This window comes from Ambystoma mexicanum, chromosome 3q, assembly GCF_040938575.1.
Source record: "Ambystoma mexicanum isolate Mex_15411 chromosome 3q, UKY_AmexF1_1, whole genome shotgun sequence".
Classification (NCBI taxonomy): domain Eukaryota; kingdom Metazoa; phylum Chordata; class Amphibia; order Caudata; family Ambystomatidae; genus Ambystoma; species Ambystoma mexicanum.
The window spans coordinates 213,612,187-213,626,727 of record NC_090926.1 but is presented as its reverse complement, the minus strand read 5'-3'; the positions used below and the strand labels follow the sequence as shown (position 1 = coordinate 213,626,727).

General features: G+C 47.2%; 1 protein-coding gene across 6 annotated transcripts in view; it reads left to right on the top strand.

The window, feature by feature from the left end:
• R3HDM2 (R3H domain containing 2) overlaps positions 1–14,541 on the top strand; it is a 2,186,793-nt gene that overhangs the window by 1,835,302 nt on the left and 336,950 nt on the right. For all 6 annotated transcript variants that reach the window (XM_069653574.1, XM_069653576.1, XM_069653575.1 and 3 more), the window contains one exon: positions 4,520–4,674. In XM_069653574.1, the coding sequence (XP_069509675.1) occupies positions 4,520–4,674 (155 nt within the window). The remainder of the gene's footprint in view (positions 1–4,519; positions 4,675–14,541) is intronic.

Below are 14,541 nucleotides of genomic sequence, written 5' to 3'. Positions count from 1 at the left end.
TTGCTGTACGTCCATGCACCTTTAAACTGTCAATTTTCTTCTCTGTGCTCACTCGCACCTTTTCCTCACTTTGCTTTCGGGCCGCTTGCGCTCTCGACTTTCTCCTGCAAAATACAGGAAGGTAAAATTGGTCTTGGATTTCCATCGCTCTCAGAAGATCCATCTTCCTGTATTTTTTCCTCCACCTCACCATTTCAAGGCGGAGGAATGATTCCATCGGCTGGACCCAGTACGGGTCCTTAAGTTCTGGGTCTCTCGTACTAGAGAGACTAGGAAAGATGACCAGCTTTTCGTTGGGTACTCTGGTGCTCGTGCTTGCAGGGCTGTGACCAAACAAACCCTATCCAGGTGGACCAGTCTCTGCATCTCAGAATGTTGCGATCTGGCTGGTAAGAATATGCATGAGGGTCTCAGAGCTCATTCTACCAACGCAGTGTCTGCCACCTTTGCCCTCCGTTGGGGAGTCTGAGTCCTGGATATTTGCCAGGCAACGGCGTGAGCATCCTTGCACAAGTTGGCTAAGCATTACTGCTTGGGTTCCCTTTGCGGGCCAGGATGCCAGTTTTGGTAGGGCAGTCCTGAGTTTTCTGGTTTAAGTGGTGGCCTTGCTTCCTCCCTCCTTCAGGTGTACTTACTGCTTTGGGAGTATATCATACATGAGGAATCCGTGGGAAGAAATGTATTCAAATAAATACTAACCTAATGGTAATGTTCTTTCTGATGGATGTTCCTTTAACGGATTACTCATCGCTCTCCCTACCTGCCCCTCTTTGTGGGAAGCTAGTACACATCAGTTCTACAGTCCGCAAGCTTTGGGGTGCTAGGGAAAAATGGTGGAACAGAGGTGGCGGGTCGCTGCGCTGCTATATATACCGGCCCTGATGGTCTCTCCAGCACAGGGCATGTAGAGGCATCTGATAGAACGGTGCTGTGCCCCCTGGGGGGTGGGGGAGATTTCCAGAGAACAGCTGCGCTGGGATAGGGCTTTTGTACATGAGGAATCCATGGGAGGAACATCCATCGGAAAGAACATTACTTAGAGGTAAGTAATTTGTGCTTCCCTGGTGTGAGTAGATGTATGCATTATTGTACTTCAAACAATGTTTTCTTGTATGCTGGACCTTTATTTAATGCATGTTCTAACTTAGAGCAACTGAGGTCTATTTTCTGACTAGACTGCAGTTTTCCATCTTTATGTATGTCTCTTAAGGACAGCTGTTGGTTGTGTGCGATTAGGTATGTGCAGGTTAAATCACGAGTGCTATATTTGTATTGGACAAGGCTTCAGTGTAGTGTGCCTGTACATGTTTTTGGTATGGTTTTATCCTATTATTTTAGAAGGTATGCGTTTTTGTCTTCTTTGTTTTGAGTGTTTGTTTAATTTAGTTTACAGTTTTTAATGCATTGTTACAGGTGAGATCTATGGCATCTGGAGCATTGTTGGTGCATGTGCCAGTTCCTGGGCAGTTGTGGTGATATAGATCTGTTTTTACATGCCACTAGAAATTGTGTATGAATGGCTTTGTTATTGGTTATAAATGTTGATGTATTTTGAGATATAGTTCGAAGAATTGTAATTTGTTGCCGGTCTCTGGTTGTATTTGACCTTGCTATAGTTCTCAGGGATGCAAGGTGATTGAGTTGTTCTTGACTCTTGTTTCTGTGGGATCTTTGTCTGCACAGTATAGTGGGTGAATGTTATATTGGAACGAGTCCTGCTGTTGCTTTGCTTCTCTGTTGATTGTTCCTCACCATAGTCCTCTAGAGTTTCTGCAATGTGGCCTATGGCAGTGAGTGTCTTCTGAATGGAAAAATTGGTGGAGTGCTGTTGTCACCTTACTATGTTTGTCACTTTGTATGTTCCTTCTTTTGTTTCCTTGGGTAAGGATCATGAGTTACTATACATTGTAAGTTGGTTGAATGATGTGACTCATGTCATATGCATGTGAGTGAAATGTTGAGTGAATGATTCACGCGTACTGTTCTGAATGTTTTTCGAATGACCATTGGGGTGTGGCATGCTAAGGTGAGGATGTGCCAGTGACTGTCTATATCTGACAGTTCTGATCTACTACTTAAAACTGTCACTTTAAAAATAAGGGATGAGTTCTCATTTTGTCAATTCTTCCCCTGACTGCTCTTTGTATGAAAATGTGCATGGTCTCTTCAGTACAATTTGCATTATGATATGTTATGGCATTTATAACCCGCCTATACACAAGTGTTTCAAGGCACGATGATGCAAGGGAGGGGAAACAGAGGGAAGACGGAGATATCGATCCTACTAGGCCAGATGACATTGAGATTGTGCAAGTGTAGGGGTGGGGAGGATGAAGGGTAAAAGTGCAGGGGGGAGGGCGAGGGGGGCAGTGTAGTACGTAGGATAACAGTAAAATAAATAAAGACAATAAATAATAGATAAAAGTGCAGCCAGCTGGTGGCAAATGCAGGGGTAAGTCCAGACATCAGGAGTCAAGTGCTAGTAGGGGCTGTAGGGATACAGAAACACTCCCAGAGTGCAAGGGTTGCCAGGGGGCAGTGCAGGTGTGCAACTGGCGGGGAGGGGACCTGGGCCCGAGATCGGAGGGTAGAGGGTTTTGAACTTAATCCTCGCTGCCACTAGGGGCCAGAGCAGGAAAGGAAGAATACCTCTGAGGAGGTGCAGCTGGTAGTGTGGCTTCTTAGAGACGTCAGAGATATGAGAAAAGAAGGAAAGGGTGGAGTCGAAGATGACCCCGAGGTTTTTAAACTCACACGTGGGAGCAGGAAAAGGGCTAAGAGAGGCTGGCCAGAGAGTGACAGGAAAGGAGGGAGCAGGTGTGCCGATGAGGAGGATCTCAGTCTTATTGGCATTAAGGCAGAGATCATTGGCGGCACACCACTCCTAGATGGCGGACAGATAGTCAGAGATGAGCGAAGGACAAAAGGTGGCAGAAGGAAGTCTGAAAATGAGTTGGGTGTCACCCGCATAGCACTGACAGTTGGGGCAGAGAGCAGCAATGCAGTGGGCAGGAAGTGCCAGTTATTGGTTGCACAGCCAGGGAGAGCGGTTAGACCACAGGTAGAGAGAGAGGAGAGGAAGGACCCAAGTTGGACCTGGGAGGGTCGATCGCAGAGGAAGGTGGTCAGCCAAGCCAGGGCCTGATCAGTGATACCCAGGTTATCACGGAGACGGTTGAGCAGGATGGCATGGTTGACCGTGTCAATGGCAGAAGAGAGATCAAGTAAGAGGAGGACACAGGGTGTGTTGGAATCAAGGTTGGAGAGCAGGTCTTCACGGATGTTCAGGAGAGCAGTTTCCATGCTTCTGGCAGCTCTGAAGCCAGACTGATGGTCATGGAGACAACCAACCTATTCAGAGTGAAGATTAAGCTAGGAGATGGCCAGCTTTTTCAGGAGTTTTCCTAGGATTGGAGTGATGGAGATATGGCGATAGTTAGCTGGGCAGGAAGGGTCGGCAGAGGGTTTTTTAAGAAGAGGGTGGACAACAGAGTGCTTCAGGGGGGAGGGGAAGACGCCAGTGGTGAAGGAGTGGTTGCAGAAATCAGCCAGAGCTGGAGCCATGGTGTCAATGTGGTCCTTGATGGTTTTGGAGGAACAGTGGTGAACCTGTTTTGACAAGACTTTCATAGACTTGTCTAGAAACCTCGTCTGAGGAGAATCTGGGAAAGGCGGAGAAGGGTGGAGGAGAGGTGGCCGAAGAAGGGCCAGCGGAAGAGCAGGGTGTAGAGGGAGGAGGGTGAGCGGAAGAGAGAGGACAGGAGTTTTAGAGATGAAATGGGAAGCCAGGGCCGTGCAGATGGCCTGGGAGGGAACAGGAGAGGTAGAGACTGCAGCAGGATTGGCCAGCTCCTTGCAGATTTGAAAGAGTTCGGCCGAGTTGTTAGATGCCGTTGAGACGCGGGCTTGGATGTGGGTTCTCTTCTTGGTGCAGGCGGACAGCTGGTATTGCCTTTGGAGCAGGCGGCAAGCCAGTTTGTCAGAGGATGTACCGGAAGCACGCCATTTCCTCTCAGCCATCCTGCACTTGAGTTTAAGGGTGACCAGGTCTGAGCCATACCAAGAGTTGCACTTGGCTTTGGGCTTCAAGCGGATCCTCGTGACAGGGCCCAGAACATCGAGAGTATCAGATATAGCAGAGTGGAGCATGGAAAGGGCTGTGTCACGGTGTGACTCGGCCAAAGGGGGACGAGGGGTTGAGAAAGTGACGACGAAAGCCTCAAATGACACACGTTCGTGGGTCGGATAACCAAGAAGGTAGGTGGCACTGCTGGAGTTGGGTTGGCTTATAAAAAACGAATCCATGATTTGTGCAACGAGGCCTTGCCTATGGGTATAAACACAAATGTGTATGTGCTTGCAAGAACCGTGCCAATGAGAGGGAATGAAGTGGTAGTTAAAAATTGGAGAGTCCCATATTTGGAATTCTGGTGTCTCCATGATGCTTAATGTTTTTCTAATTCACAAACTAGAATTGCAGCTTCTACAGTACATACAAGCGTTTCTCTCTTTGTAACAGGTTCCAGTGGGGAACGAGTCCCAGGGCATCGTGCAACAAACTTATCAACAGCCAGTCTTGGTGACTGCAAACCAGTCTGTTCAGGGAGGCATGTCAACTGGTGGAATGCCCATGTATTACAGTGTTATACCCCCAGCACAGCAGAATGGATCCAGGTAAGAGAAATGTACCTATGCTTTAAGATGATAGGTGGTGGAATACTGAGGGTCACACCCTACTTACAGTAAGGCTGTTTTACATTGCTAGACTTTACTTATCTGTTGAAAGAAAGCGAAGTCTACTTTGTTTATTTTTTAGACCTATTTGAAGATGACCCTGCTCTATATGCATTGATGGTTTTGGCTTTCCAGTGAACTGCTTTTTTTGCTTGCACTTTGTTTTTATGGCCTTCAAACAATATAAAACATCACTATTATCTGTTCTAGTTGGTGCCATTGCTGCTTTTCCTCTGTGTGGAATAGACTTTTTGTGGAAGACAAGTTTGCAGGAAATTGCACAATCACGTGTTGCAGCAAAACTGGTAGAATGTGAAACTTCTAGTGCGTTCTTTGTTTGAGCACTTTCTTCAGAATTTGTCATGATGTAAGTTATTGGGATTGATACCGTGCTCTGCTGGCGTTTCCTTGTCTCACTGTACTTTTGCGGCTTTGAAACACTAGGTGGTTTTGGTTAGTGTTGACGAGAGGGAAAAGACAAGATTGTTTTTTTGGTTTTTTTTAAACTAGGTTATTGATTTAACAGTGTAACTTAGACTCATATCTTCGTTCACATGACTATGTACAGTCAATTGTGCCTGTTTGTACCCTTACCCCCCAACCCGCTACCCAGCCTATTCCACATCTCTATCATATTACATCTGACTCTGCCGAAAATGTGCATTTATCGCTAATCCGTCTATTGTGACGGTGCATTTATTATGCTTTGGATGTCACTTTGCGCAGAGGCCATCAATTCCTACAACATATGCCTCCAGGATTCCAGGTGTACATTTTGTTCTCCTTGGCCTCGACGGGCCACTTCTTGCCACACTGAGGGATTCTGCCAACGTCCATTTTCGAATATGACCACGACACAGTTTTACTTCGGACCCTTGTGCGCTTTCCAACCCATCGCTATCCTACGTTTTGCCAAGATGTATTCTAGGTCTTTCAACTTACTAACATGTCTTGCTTTCTTCGGTGGTGCAAAAATGCAAGGCATACAGGCTGTGGAAGATGGTGTGTCTAATATTATACCTGCCTTGGCTAAAAACTGAGCTATGTCTACCCAGTATTGTCAGATCTTCTTTCAAGCCCATAACATGTGTACATGGTGTGCATTAATCATTTCACATTTAGGGGTTAGATATGCCCTATGAATTAGGTACAACTGAATCCACTGAAGTTTCGCTTTTCTGGACACTTTTTTATGGTAAACTATCGCTCTACCCCAGGCTTCATCTGTCATCTGTTCGGTCTGCTTCCCAGCTACGCCGGGTCGGCGCAAGCATGTCCACCCGCCTTGCCATTAATCACTCGTATATTCTCGATACTGAATGCCCTCCTTCTTTCATCCTCCTGCAGTTCCCTGTTTATTTCTGGCCATTTCTGCTTTAGCTTGGAGAGGAATGAAGCATGCATTATGTGTTGTCCTTCATGTAAGCATGTTTCTGAGGTAAGTGTCCTGAAATCCATCGGCCTCTCCTCCCGTAGTAAGTCTCCCACCGTAACTATGCGTGCTTCCTGATATTCCATTCGGAGATGCACCACAGGGGGTTCTAAGGGCAATCTAAATAACATAGGGACCAAGGGCAACCCTGCCTCGTGCCTTTACCTAGCAGTCATTGATCCGAGATATAGGTGCCCGTCTTCTCTCGCTGCTGGGCTGCTATATAGCAGCCGTACTCATTTCATGTATGTGAGCTCCATGCCAAACTCTGCAGCACAGCAAGCAACCATGGCCGAATCAAATGCCTAGACCACGTCAAGCGAGACCACAGCATAAAGGTGCATACTGTTGTGTGTGTAATCAATGATGTGGTGTAACCGCCTCAGGTTACATGTAATGTTCCTATCTGGGACGTATCCCGATTGTTCTGGGTTTATAAGCTTGGATATTACCAGCCTGTTGGCCAATGGAGCTGTGAGTATTTTCCCATCCTGATTAAGCAACGACAGAGGCATGTAAGATCTGCAATCAGTATCCGGCTTATCAGCTTATTGGGCTTCAATAGTGGGATGACGAGTTTCGGGAGATCTATCTGCGCTAATGTCTCAGCTGACTAAGTTACTGATGTCTCTGCATATAACTCCTTGTAATAATCATGAAAACCTTTTTTATGCCTTCTTGCGTCATTTAAATTTCCCCTTACAATTGCCCGTATCATATCCCGCTTGGATTCACTTTTGTATGCCCAGGCCAGCAAGCGTCCCTGCTTATCCCCTGCGTATTGCATTTCTAGGTATTTCTTACAGCTCAGCATGCCCATTCTGTCCCAATGCTTCATGCATTCCTGCTTCAGACGGATAACTTTTTGGGCACGTTCCCTGGACGTGTCTCCTGGGCGGTCTATGGCCTCTAGTTTCGTTTCTGCCTTGCGTAAATCTCCTATCGTGGTTTGCATTCCCTTCCCTTCCCTTTGCTTTAGCTATTGCCGTCCCCCTAATCACTACTTTGAAGGCTTCCCATAATGTCCCAGCCAAATTTCCACTCCCTGTATTGTCTTTGAAATAGTCCTTTACGCCCTCTCTTAGATGTTCCCAGAACACTGAATCCCTCAGGGTTTCGCCTCTAAGCTTCCAGTCGGGAATGCATGCCCTAGGAGGGATGATCTGCCACGTGACCACCTGGGGTGCGTGGTCTGATGGTATTCTTGCTCTGAATTCTGCCATTTTAAATTCACTTAAGGTTTCTTCACCTGTGAAGACATAGTCTAGTCTGGTGTATAGATCATTGGGGGCTGCATAATGTGAATATCCACGGGCTTGCAGTTGTAGAGCCCTCCATATGTCGTACAATGTGAATGCTTGCAGCAGGGTGTTCAAAGCTTTGGCTGAAGTGGCTGGGTGCGTGAATTTATCATCTGGTTTATCAAGCTCTGGATTTACCTTGCAATTAAAGTCTCTCCCCCCATACTAATTTGACATCTCTATGCGGGCTAATTTGGGGGTATAGCGAGTGGAAGTAAGCCGCTCTGTCATGGTTTGGTGCGTAAGTAAGTGTTGATAATGCAGAGCTCTTTGTTCCACAACTCCCTGCATTATAACCATCCTGCCGTCATTATCCTTAAGTCTTTCGGACCCTGAATGGTACTGATAGCACCACCTATATCACTACCCCTGTAGCATATGCCGAATATGGCAAGCCTAGAGCTGTCACTCAGTTTTCTAGCAAGGGCGGCTAGTTTTTCCCCTGTGAGGTGGTTTCCTGGAGGAGTGTTGTGTCAATTTTTTGGCGTTGCAGATATGTCATTATTCTATTTCATTTGATACAACTATTTAGCCCCCTGACATTTCATGAAGCTATTCTAAGTTCCCCCATCACAAATAAGAGCTGCTACATGACTCGTCAGTCCGATGTACCTCCTATACCGAACTTGTGTGGATCTATAGGCTAACTCCCAACTACTCCAACTCCCCTAAACCCCACCTCCCTCCAACAATTGCCCAGCTCAATACCTTGTGCTCAGGCATCCCTGCTTCGCACTCCCGCACCAGTTTTGTCCCGGTGCCTGGACTGCAGCAGGCAGATATGCAACAGCTAGTATCCAAAGACAAATCCAATCTTAGATGAAGGACGCTTACTTGCCGTGCGCTCCCGATTGGAGACTGCACTGCTGGCTCCTGCGGTCCACAGAGGTGTTGGTGCCCAAGTCTTTACAGGGAGATCGCGCACCATTGCAGTCAGTAGTGCCGCCGATATCCTTGCGTATCCCCCGTAGGTCCTTCAGCGTGTGTCCATCTCGCCTATCACTTGATTATACGCACCAGTTAGCAAGTTTTCCGTGTCCATCTATTTATGCGCATCATCAGAGGTGTCAAAGAAGATGGCTCGCCCTTTGCTTATGACTTTCCGCCTTGCCGAATATAGCAGCATGTACTTAAGGCTCACCTCCCACAGCCTCCTCTTGACTGTTATGAAGTGCAGCCTCTGTTTTTGCACCTGCAAGGTGTAGTCTGGGTATGCAGTGATGTTGGCTGATACTTGCTGTATCGTACCATCTTTTCTCTGTCTTTTATAATTCAATATCCGGGCTATTATGGGCTGTGGCGGGGCTCCTGGCGCTGACTTCCCCATCAGGGACCTGTGCGCCCTTTCTACTGTGAAACCCTGTGTGAGAGTGCCTGGGCCAATTTCTTGCAGCAGCATATTCTCTGTGAAGTTGGTAAGGTTCGCACCCTCTTCATCCTCGGGGAGTCAGATGATTCTCATGTTATTGCGTCTGGCCCGCCCTTCTGCATCTTCGACTCTTCCCTCTAGGTTCCGCAATTGTTGCTGCAGTATCGTTACATCTCTTGAGGTATCTTTCAGGCTGACTGTATTTACTGCAACTTCCTTTTCTAGGGCTCTGGTGCGTTCTGCAAGTATCCACACATCTTGCCTCAGGAGATTCACACCCCGACTGATGGCATCTATTTTGGATTCTAATGCAATCTTCAGGGCTGCTATTGCCGATGGGACCTACTGGTCTCCCTTCATGTGGTCCTTCTCACCTTGTGGTGATGGGGTCACTGGCATAGTGTTCTCTGTTAAATGTGTGGGTTTGGTGAACGTGTCCAACGTGGGTTGTTTGGACTTGTTTTATGGGACTTGGCCGCCATGTCTGGGTCCCCCAGTGCTGTATTGTTCGCCCCCCATTAGTTCAACACTTGCCTCGTGTCTGTTCTGCTGATCGCCAGCCTATGGTGGATGGGGGGCTGCTTCATGTATTCCAGTGCTAACAGTATTGGCGCTGTAGTGCCCCCAGTGTACACAGCAAAGAAGCAACGCTCTCAATCGCTGCCGCGGTGGATAGCATCAGCGCGCCATGTTGGAGGTAGCCACCTGTACTCACGTGTGTTGTTCACGTTATGTCTGGGGTATTTCTCTCTGGGTGAGTCGTCGATTGCCAGTGTACACTCGAGCGACTGCGTAGTCTACTGAGCGTATCTAGGTTCCAATCCCCACCTAGGGAGCCTCCTGTGCTTGTTGGAGGCCATTAGTTGACACATAAACCACCTATAATGCTGCAGCTTCAGGCATCTCCTAAAGGTGTGTTCCCCATTGCATTGCGCCACAGTCATGCATACGTGTGACCTGGCACATTTATCGGCACCCTTATGGGTACCATCAAGCCACCTGCCGTTTGTGTGCGCATACTTCTAAGCACACATTCTGTTCTGCTCTATCTGCTTGTTGGAGGGATGGTAATGTCCAGTAGGCCCCCTTTATTACTGAACACTTGGGTTTAACGTGAAAAGATTCTCCCTCTGAAAAGTCTACATCGTTTTGCCCTGTGCAGATCGTAAGTACCCTCAGCTCTTTGAGGGTTTCTAGTTGTGTGTTAAGTGCATAGAGGCATTTGTGTCCAGAAAGGAGGCCTTGTATTGTGCCCATAAAGTTAGGATCCTTGGCCATGGGAAATTGTATGTGAGCTGGATGTTTGTTTGTTTGTTTATTTATTTATTGTGCGTAGCAGGGCGCAAGAGAACAAGGAGGTTTACAGCTTAGTTAACGTTTACAGGTTACAGATAAGTTAACGTTACAAGTTACAGGTTACAGGCATAGTGGACATTTCGAATCTGCAGGGTAGGGCAAGTGCACGTGCAGATAAGGCGTAGCTAAACAGTCAAATCTATGGCGATCGAACAGTAAAAGCAGGTCAGTACAAGCATTATAAAAGACGTTACGTATAAAGTGACATACGCTATGTCACATTCTCAATAAGCCATTTTATGGTGTTCTTTCTGAAGTTATTGAAGGTTTGGTCAGATCTGAGTGCAAGGGGTAGGGAGTTCCATAACTGTGCTGCCTTAACTGGGAAGCTGGAACCTCCAATGGTGGCTAGTTTGAATCTGGGCACTAGGAGGCAGTTGGGGCTGGCTGTCCTTGTGAGTCTCGTTGGATTTTTCCTGTTGAAGCGTTCTGAGAGGTATCGGGGAGCTTTGTTGTTTAGGCATTTGTGGATAAGGGAAGCAGATTTAAGGTTGATTTTTTCTTGGGTGGAAAGCCATTTGTGTTTTCGACTTATTTCTGAAATGTGTGCACTTCTGGGGATACTTAGGGCCGCTCTAAGTGCATTGTTTTGGAGCACTTGGATTCTGTAGATGATTTGTTTGGTAGTCCCTATGTAGAGGGCGTTACAATAATCTAATTTCGATAGAATGAGGGCTCTAGCTAGAATAAGACAGCTGTCCTCTGAAAGGAATGGTTTCCCAGCTCGTATTAACTTGCATGTATAGGCAGTGGATGATGACAGTGAGTTCACCTGTTTGGTGAAAGATAGTGTCGCATCAAGGTAAAAACCTAGGGTTTTTACTTCTCTGGCGACCTTGATAGTGTTACCATCGATGATGAAGGCGGAGTAGTTTTGGTTAAGTTTGGAGATGCGGGCTGCCGTGCCCAGGATGATCTCTGTTTTGTCATCGTTCAAGCATAGGCCATGGTTGGCCATCCATGCTTGAACGATGCTATAGACTCTATTCACCAGAGCCAGATCTTCGATGTAATCCCCAGTAAGTGGTAAGAGAATCTGAGTATCATCTGCATAGTTAGTGTAGGTGATACCCAGATTATCAAGATCGTCAAAGAGTGGCTTGGTGAAGATGTTATAGAGTGTCGGCGAGACGCAGGATCCCTGGGGCACACCGCAAGTGATTGGGATAGGGTCTGCTGCCGCTACGGGGGAGAACACCCTCATAGTCCTGTCACTAAGAAATGATTGAATCCAGACTATAGCCTCCTCTGAGAAGTGGGCAGCCGAGTCCAAGTGATTACATAGGACTTTGTTGTCCACCAGATCAAAGGCGGCTGAGAGGTCTAGAAGGAGGAGGAGAGCTAGTTTTCCCTCGTCTCTGAGTGAGTCTATTTGGGCTTTTAGGTCGATAAGGGCAGTCTCTGTGCCGTGTTGCGGACGGAAACCGGATTGGCGGGTGCCAAGGAGATGGTTCATCTCAAGGAAGTTCTGGATTTGGGTGTATGCTACCTTGTCTAATATTTTTAGTAGGAAGGGAACCGTGGTGATGGGCCTGTAGTTAGTGGGAATGTTGGGGTCCAATGTTTGCTTTTTTAGGAGGGGGAGTACCCAAGATTCCTTTAGATTGCGGGGGATGGTGCCCGTAGTGAAGGAGGCATTGATAAGTTTTGTAATAAAGGGGGCTAAGTCCCTAGCCGCATCCTTGATCAGTTGTGCGGGGCATTGGTCGCCTTTGCAATTAGAAGGTTTGAGAGTCAAAATGGTCTTCTTCACCTCAATTACTGAGACCTTGGAGAAACGGAATTGGGTGGATTCTTTAGGTTTGGATGTGGTAATTTTGACTAGCAGAGGTTGAGTAGGCAGTGAGGCTTTCTTTAGGGCAATTTTTGTTTGGAGGTTGGATACTTTGTTGGTTAGTGCCAGTTGTATGTCTGTGCACCAAGTTTTGTCTTTAATGGAGTCATCCTGTACTGTGATAGGAGTTTCCAATTCCTTTAGGATAGAGAATAGCTCCTTCATGCTGGAGTTGGATTGGGTGATCCTATTATTATAGGTTTCTTGTTTGGCCAGGATGATATCTTTTTTGTATTGCGAGGAGATGTTAATTAGGTTAGTTTTATTTTCAGCGGTCGGATGCCGGTTCCAAGCTGTTTTGCATTTTCTCTTCTGCAGTCTTAGGTTTTTTAGGTGGGGTGTAAACCATGAGTTCAAATGCTTTTTAGGTTTACTAATCCGAAGTTTAAATGGAGCAATACTGTCAAGAGCAGAGCACATGGCTGCGTTGAATGCATCCACTAGGATGCCTGGGTCAGAGTGGTCAGGTAGGGACTTTAGTTTGGGTAGGATGTGGGGCAGAATATTGTCGGCTGTAATATTTTTCTTGTTTCTCGTTAAGGTGGGTGTGGCTGGCGTGGGTGTTAAGACTATGGGTCTTTTGGTGTTGAGGGTAAAAGAGATAAGGTAATGGTCAGACCATATTTGGGGGGTGATGGCTGTTATAGAAGGGTAGCAGTTGTGACTGGCAATCCAGTCTAGTGTTCTTCCCTTGATATGTGTGGGAGTATTCACGAGCTGCGTGAAGCCTAGCACTGACAGAGTATTGCCTGTGGCAGTAGCATGATGGTCGTTGATATCGTTGAGCCCTAGATTGAAATCTCCTAGTACTAGTGTTTGCGAGGACTCTTTTAGCTTCTCAGAGATAACAGTGGTGATATCTTCAGTGAAGGTGCTGACGGGGCCAGGGGGTCTATAGATAAGGTGGATGTTTAGTGTTTGGGAGTTCGCAGTCGGTAGTTTGATAGAGAGAAGCTCACAGGATTTGAGGGAGGGTGTGGGTGTGATTCTCATAGAGAGATCCGATTTGGCGATAATTGCAATTCCTCCACCACGCGAGTCTGGTCTGTCAGCTCTGAGAATGGTATAATTCTCTGGGACTCCCAGAGTGAGAGCCGGACCTGCTGCATCGTGGAGCCAAGATTCAGTAATGGCAATGAAGTCAAGGCTATTATCCCGTATGATATCTGCTATGTCAGTGGCATGGGCGACTAATGATCTGGCATTGATTAGAGCAGCTTTTAGTTCAGGTTCTAGCTGCGCTGTGAGCGGGGGGTTGGCTATAAGTTTATTGATTTTAAGGTATGGTTGGCGTCTGAAAGGGGCGGTGGTTACCAGTGGTCGGGATATGTTGGGTCGAAGGTGTTCTAGGTTAATGTTATATTTAGTAAAAGGTTCGAATATTTTAGGTAGTCGAGCCCGGAGTCTAAGCTTCCTTTGTTCTAAGTTGCAAGGTTTAGAGATGAGTTGTATGTGGGCACCAAGGCCCCTCTGTAGGCAGAACTGTAGGCATGGTCATGTAGATGATGGTAAGGATAATTGTCAGTTTGGTGAACTGTGCAAGGTGATCTGGGTTAGGCATGTGGAAGTACATACTGTTACTACCAGCTGAGCTAGGTGGGCTGGAATTAGTTGCCGTGGGTGGATACGGGGCAGAGTAGGCAGAGTACAGTTCTCAAATACTTGGCGAGATTAATGCAGCAGTGACGTACTAGTCTAAGAGTAGCAGTCAGATACTGGGCTAAGTGCGACAGTCAGATGTAAGTCTAAAAACCGAGGTCAGATACTGGGCTGTGAGTGATAGTACAGTGGTCTCTGGGCGACCATAAGGCACTACACAATAATACAGTGGTCTCTGGGCGACCATAAGGCACTACACAACAATGCAGTGGTCTCTGGGCGACCATAAGGCACTACACAACAATGCAGTGGTCTCTGGGCGACCATAAGGCACTACACAACAATACAGTGATGCCATGTTGCAGAGTGGGCAGAGTTGATTATGACGGGGGATGGCTAAAGCAAGGAATGCAGATACGTAGGCGCGAGCACTGCGCTTAGAGGGCAGATTGCTCTGTGCTTGAGCGTCTGAGTGAGTATATAGTGCGAGATGTTTAGCAGGCTGCATGTAATCAGGGCAGCATTTGCATATACTCATAGTTGTAGCTATATAAGGAGGTGTGTAAGCCAAAGAGGTGGGGGTAGACAGATCAGGCGATTAGGAGACAGTTTGTACAGTACCTTTGGTTGCCGGTGGGAAGGCTCACGGGCAGAGTTCCTGGCCAGTGGCCAGTGAGCAGACAGTGACAGGCATGGACAGGGAAGCTGCCTTAGTGCACGCCTTCGTGCTGCAGCCGGCTTGCGCCTGCCGGTCGTGGATAGGTTGAGAAATGAAATCAGGCAGCCAATAGTGTGCGCGATGCAGCTCGCGTGGACTCGGCCAAGGAGGGGCAGAGTCTAGATGAGTCGGGCGGCCATCTTGGAATGGCGGCCTCTTGTAGAAACACTATAGGTAGGGATAGTTAGATCTAGGTTT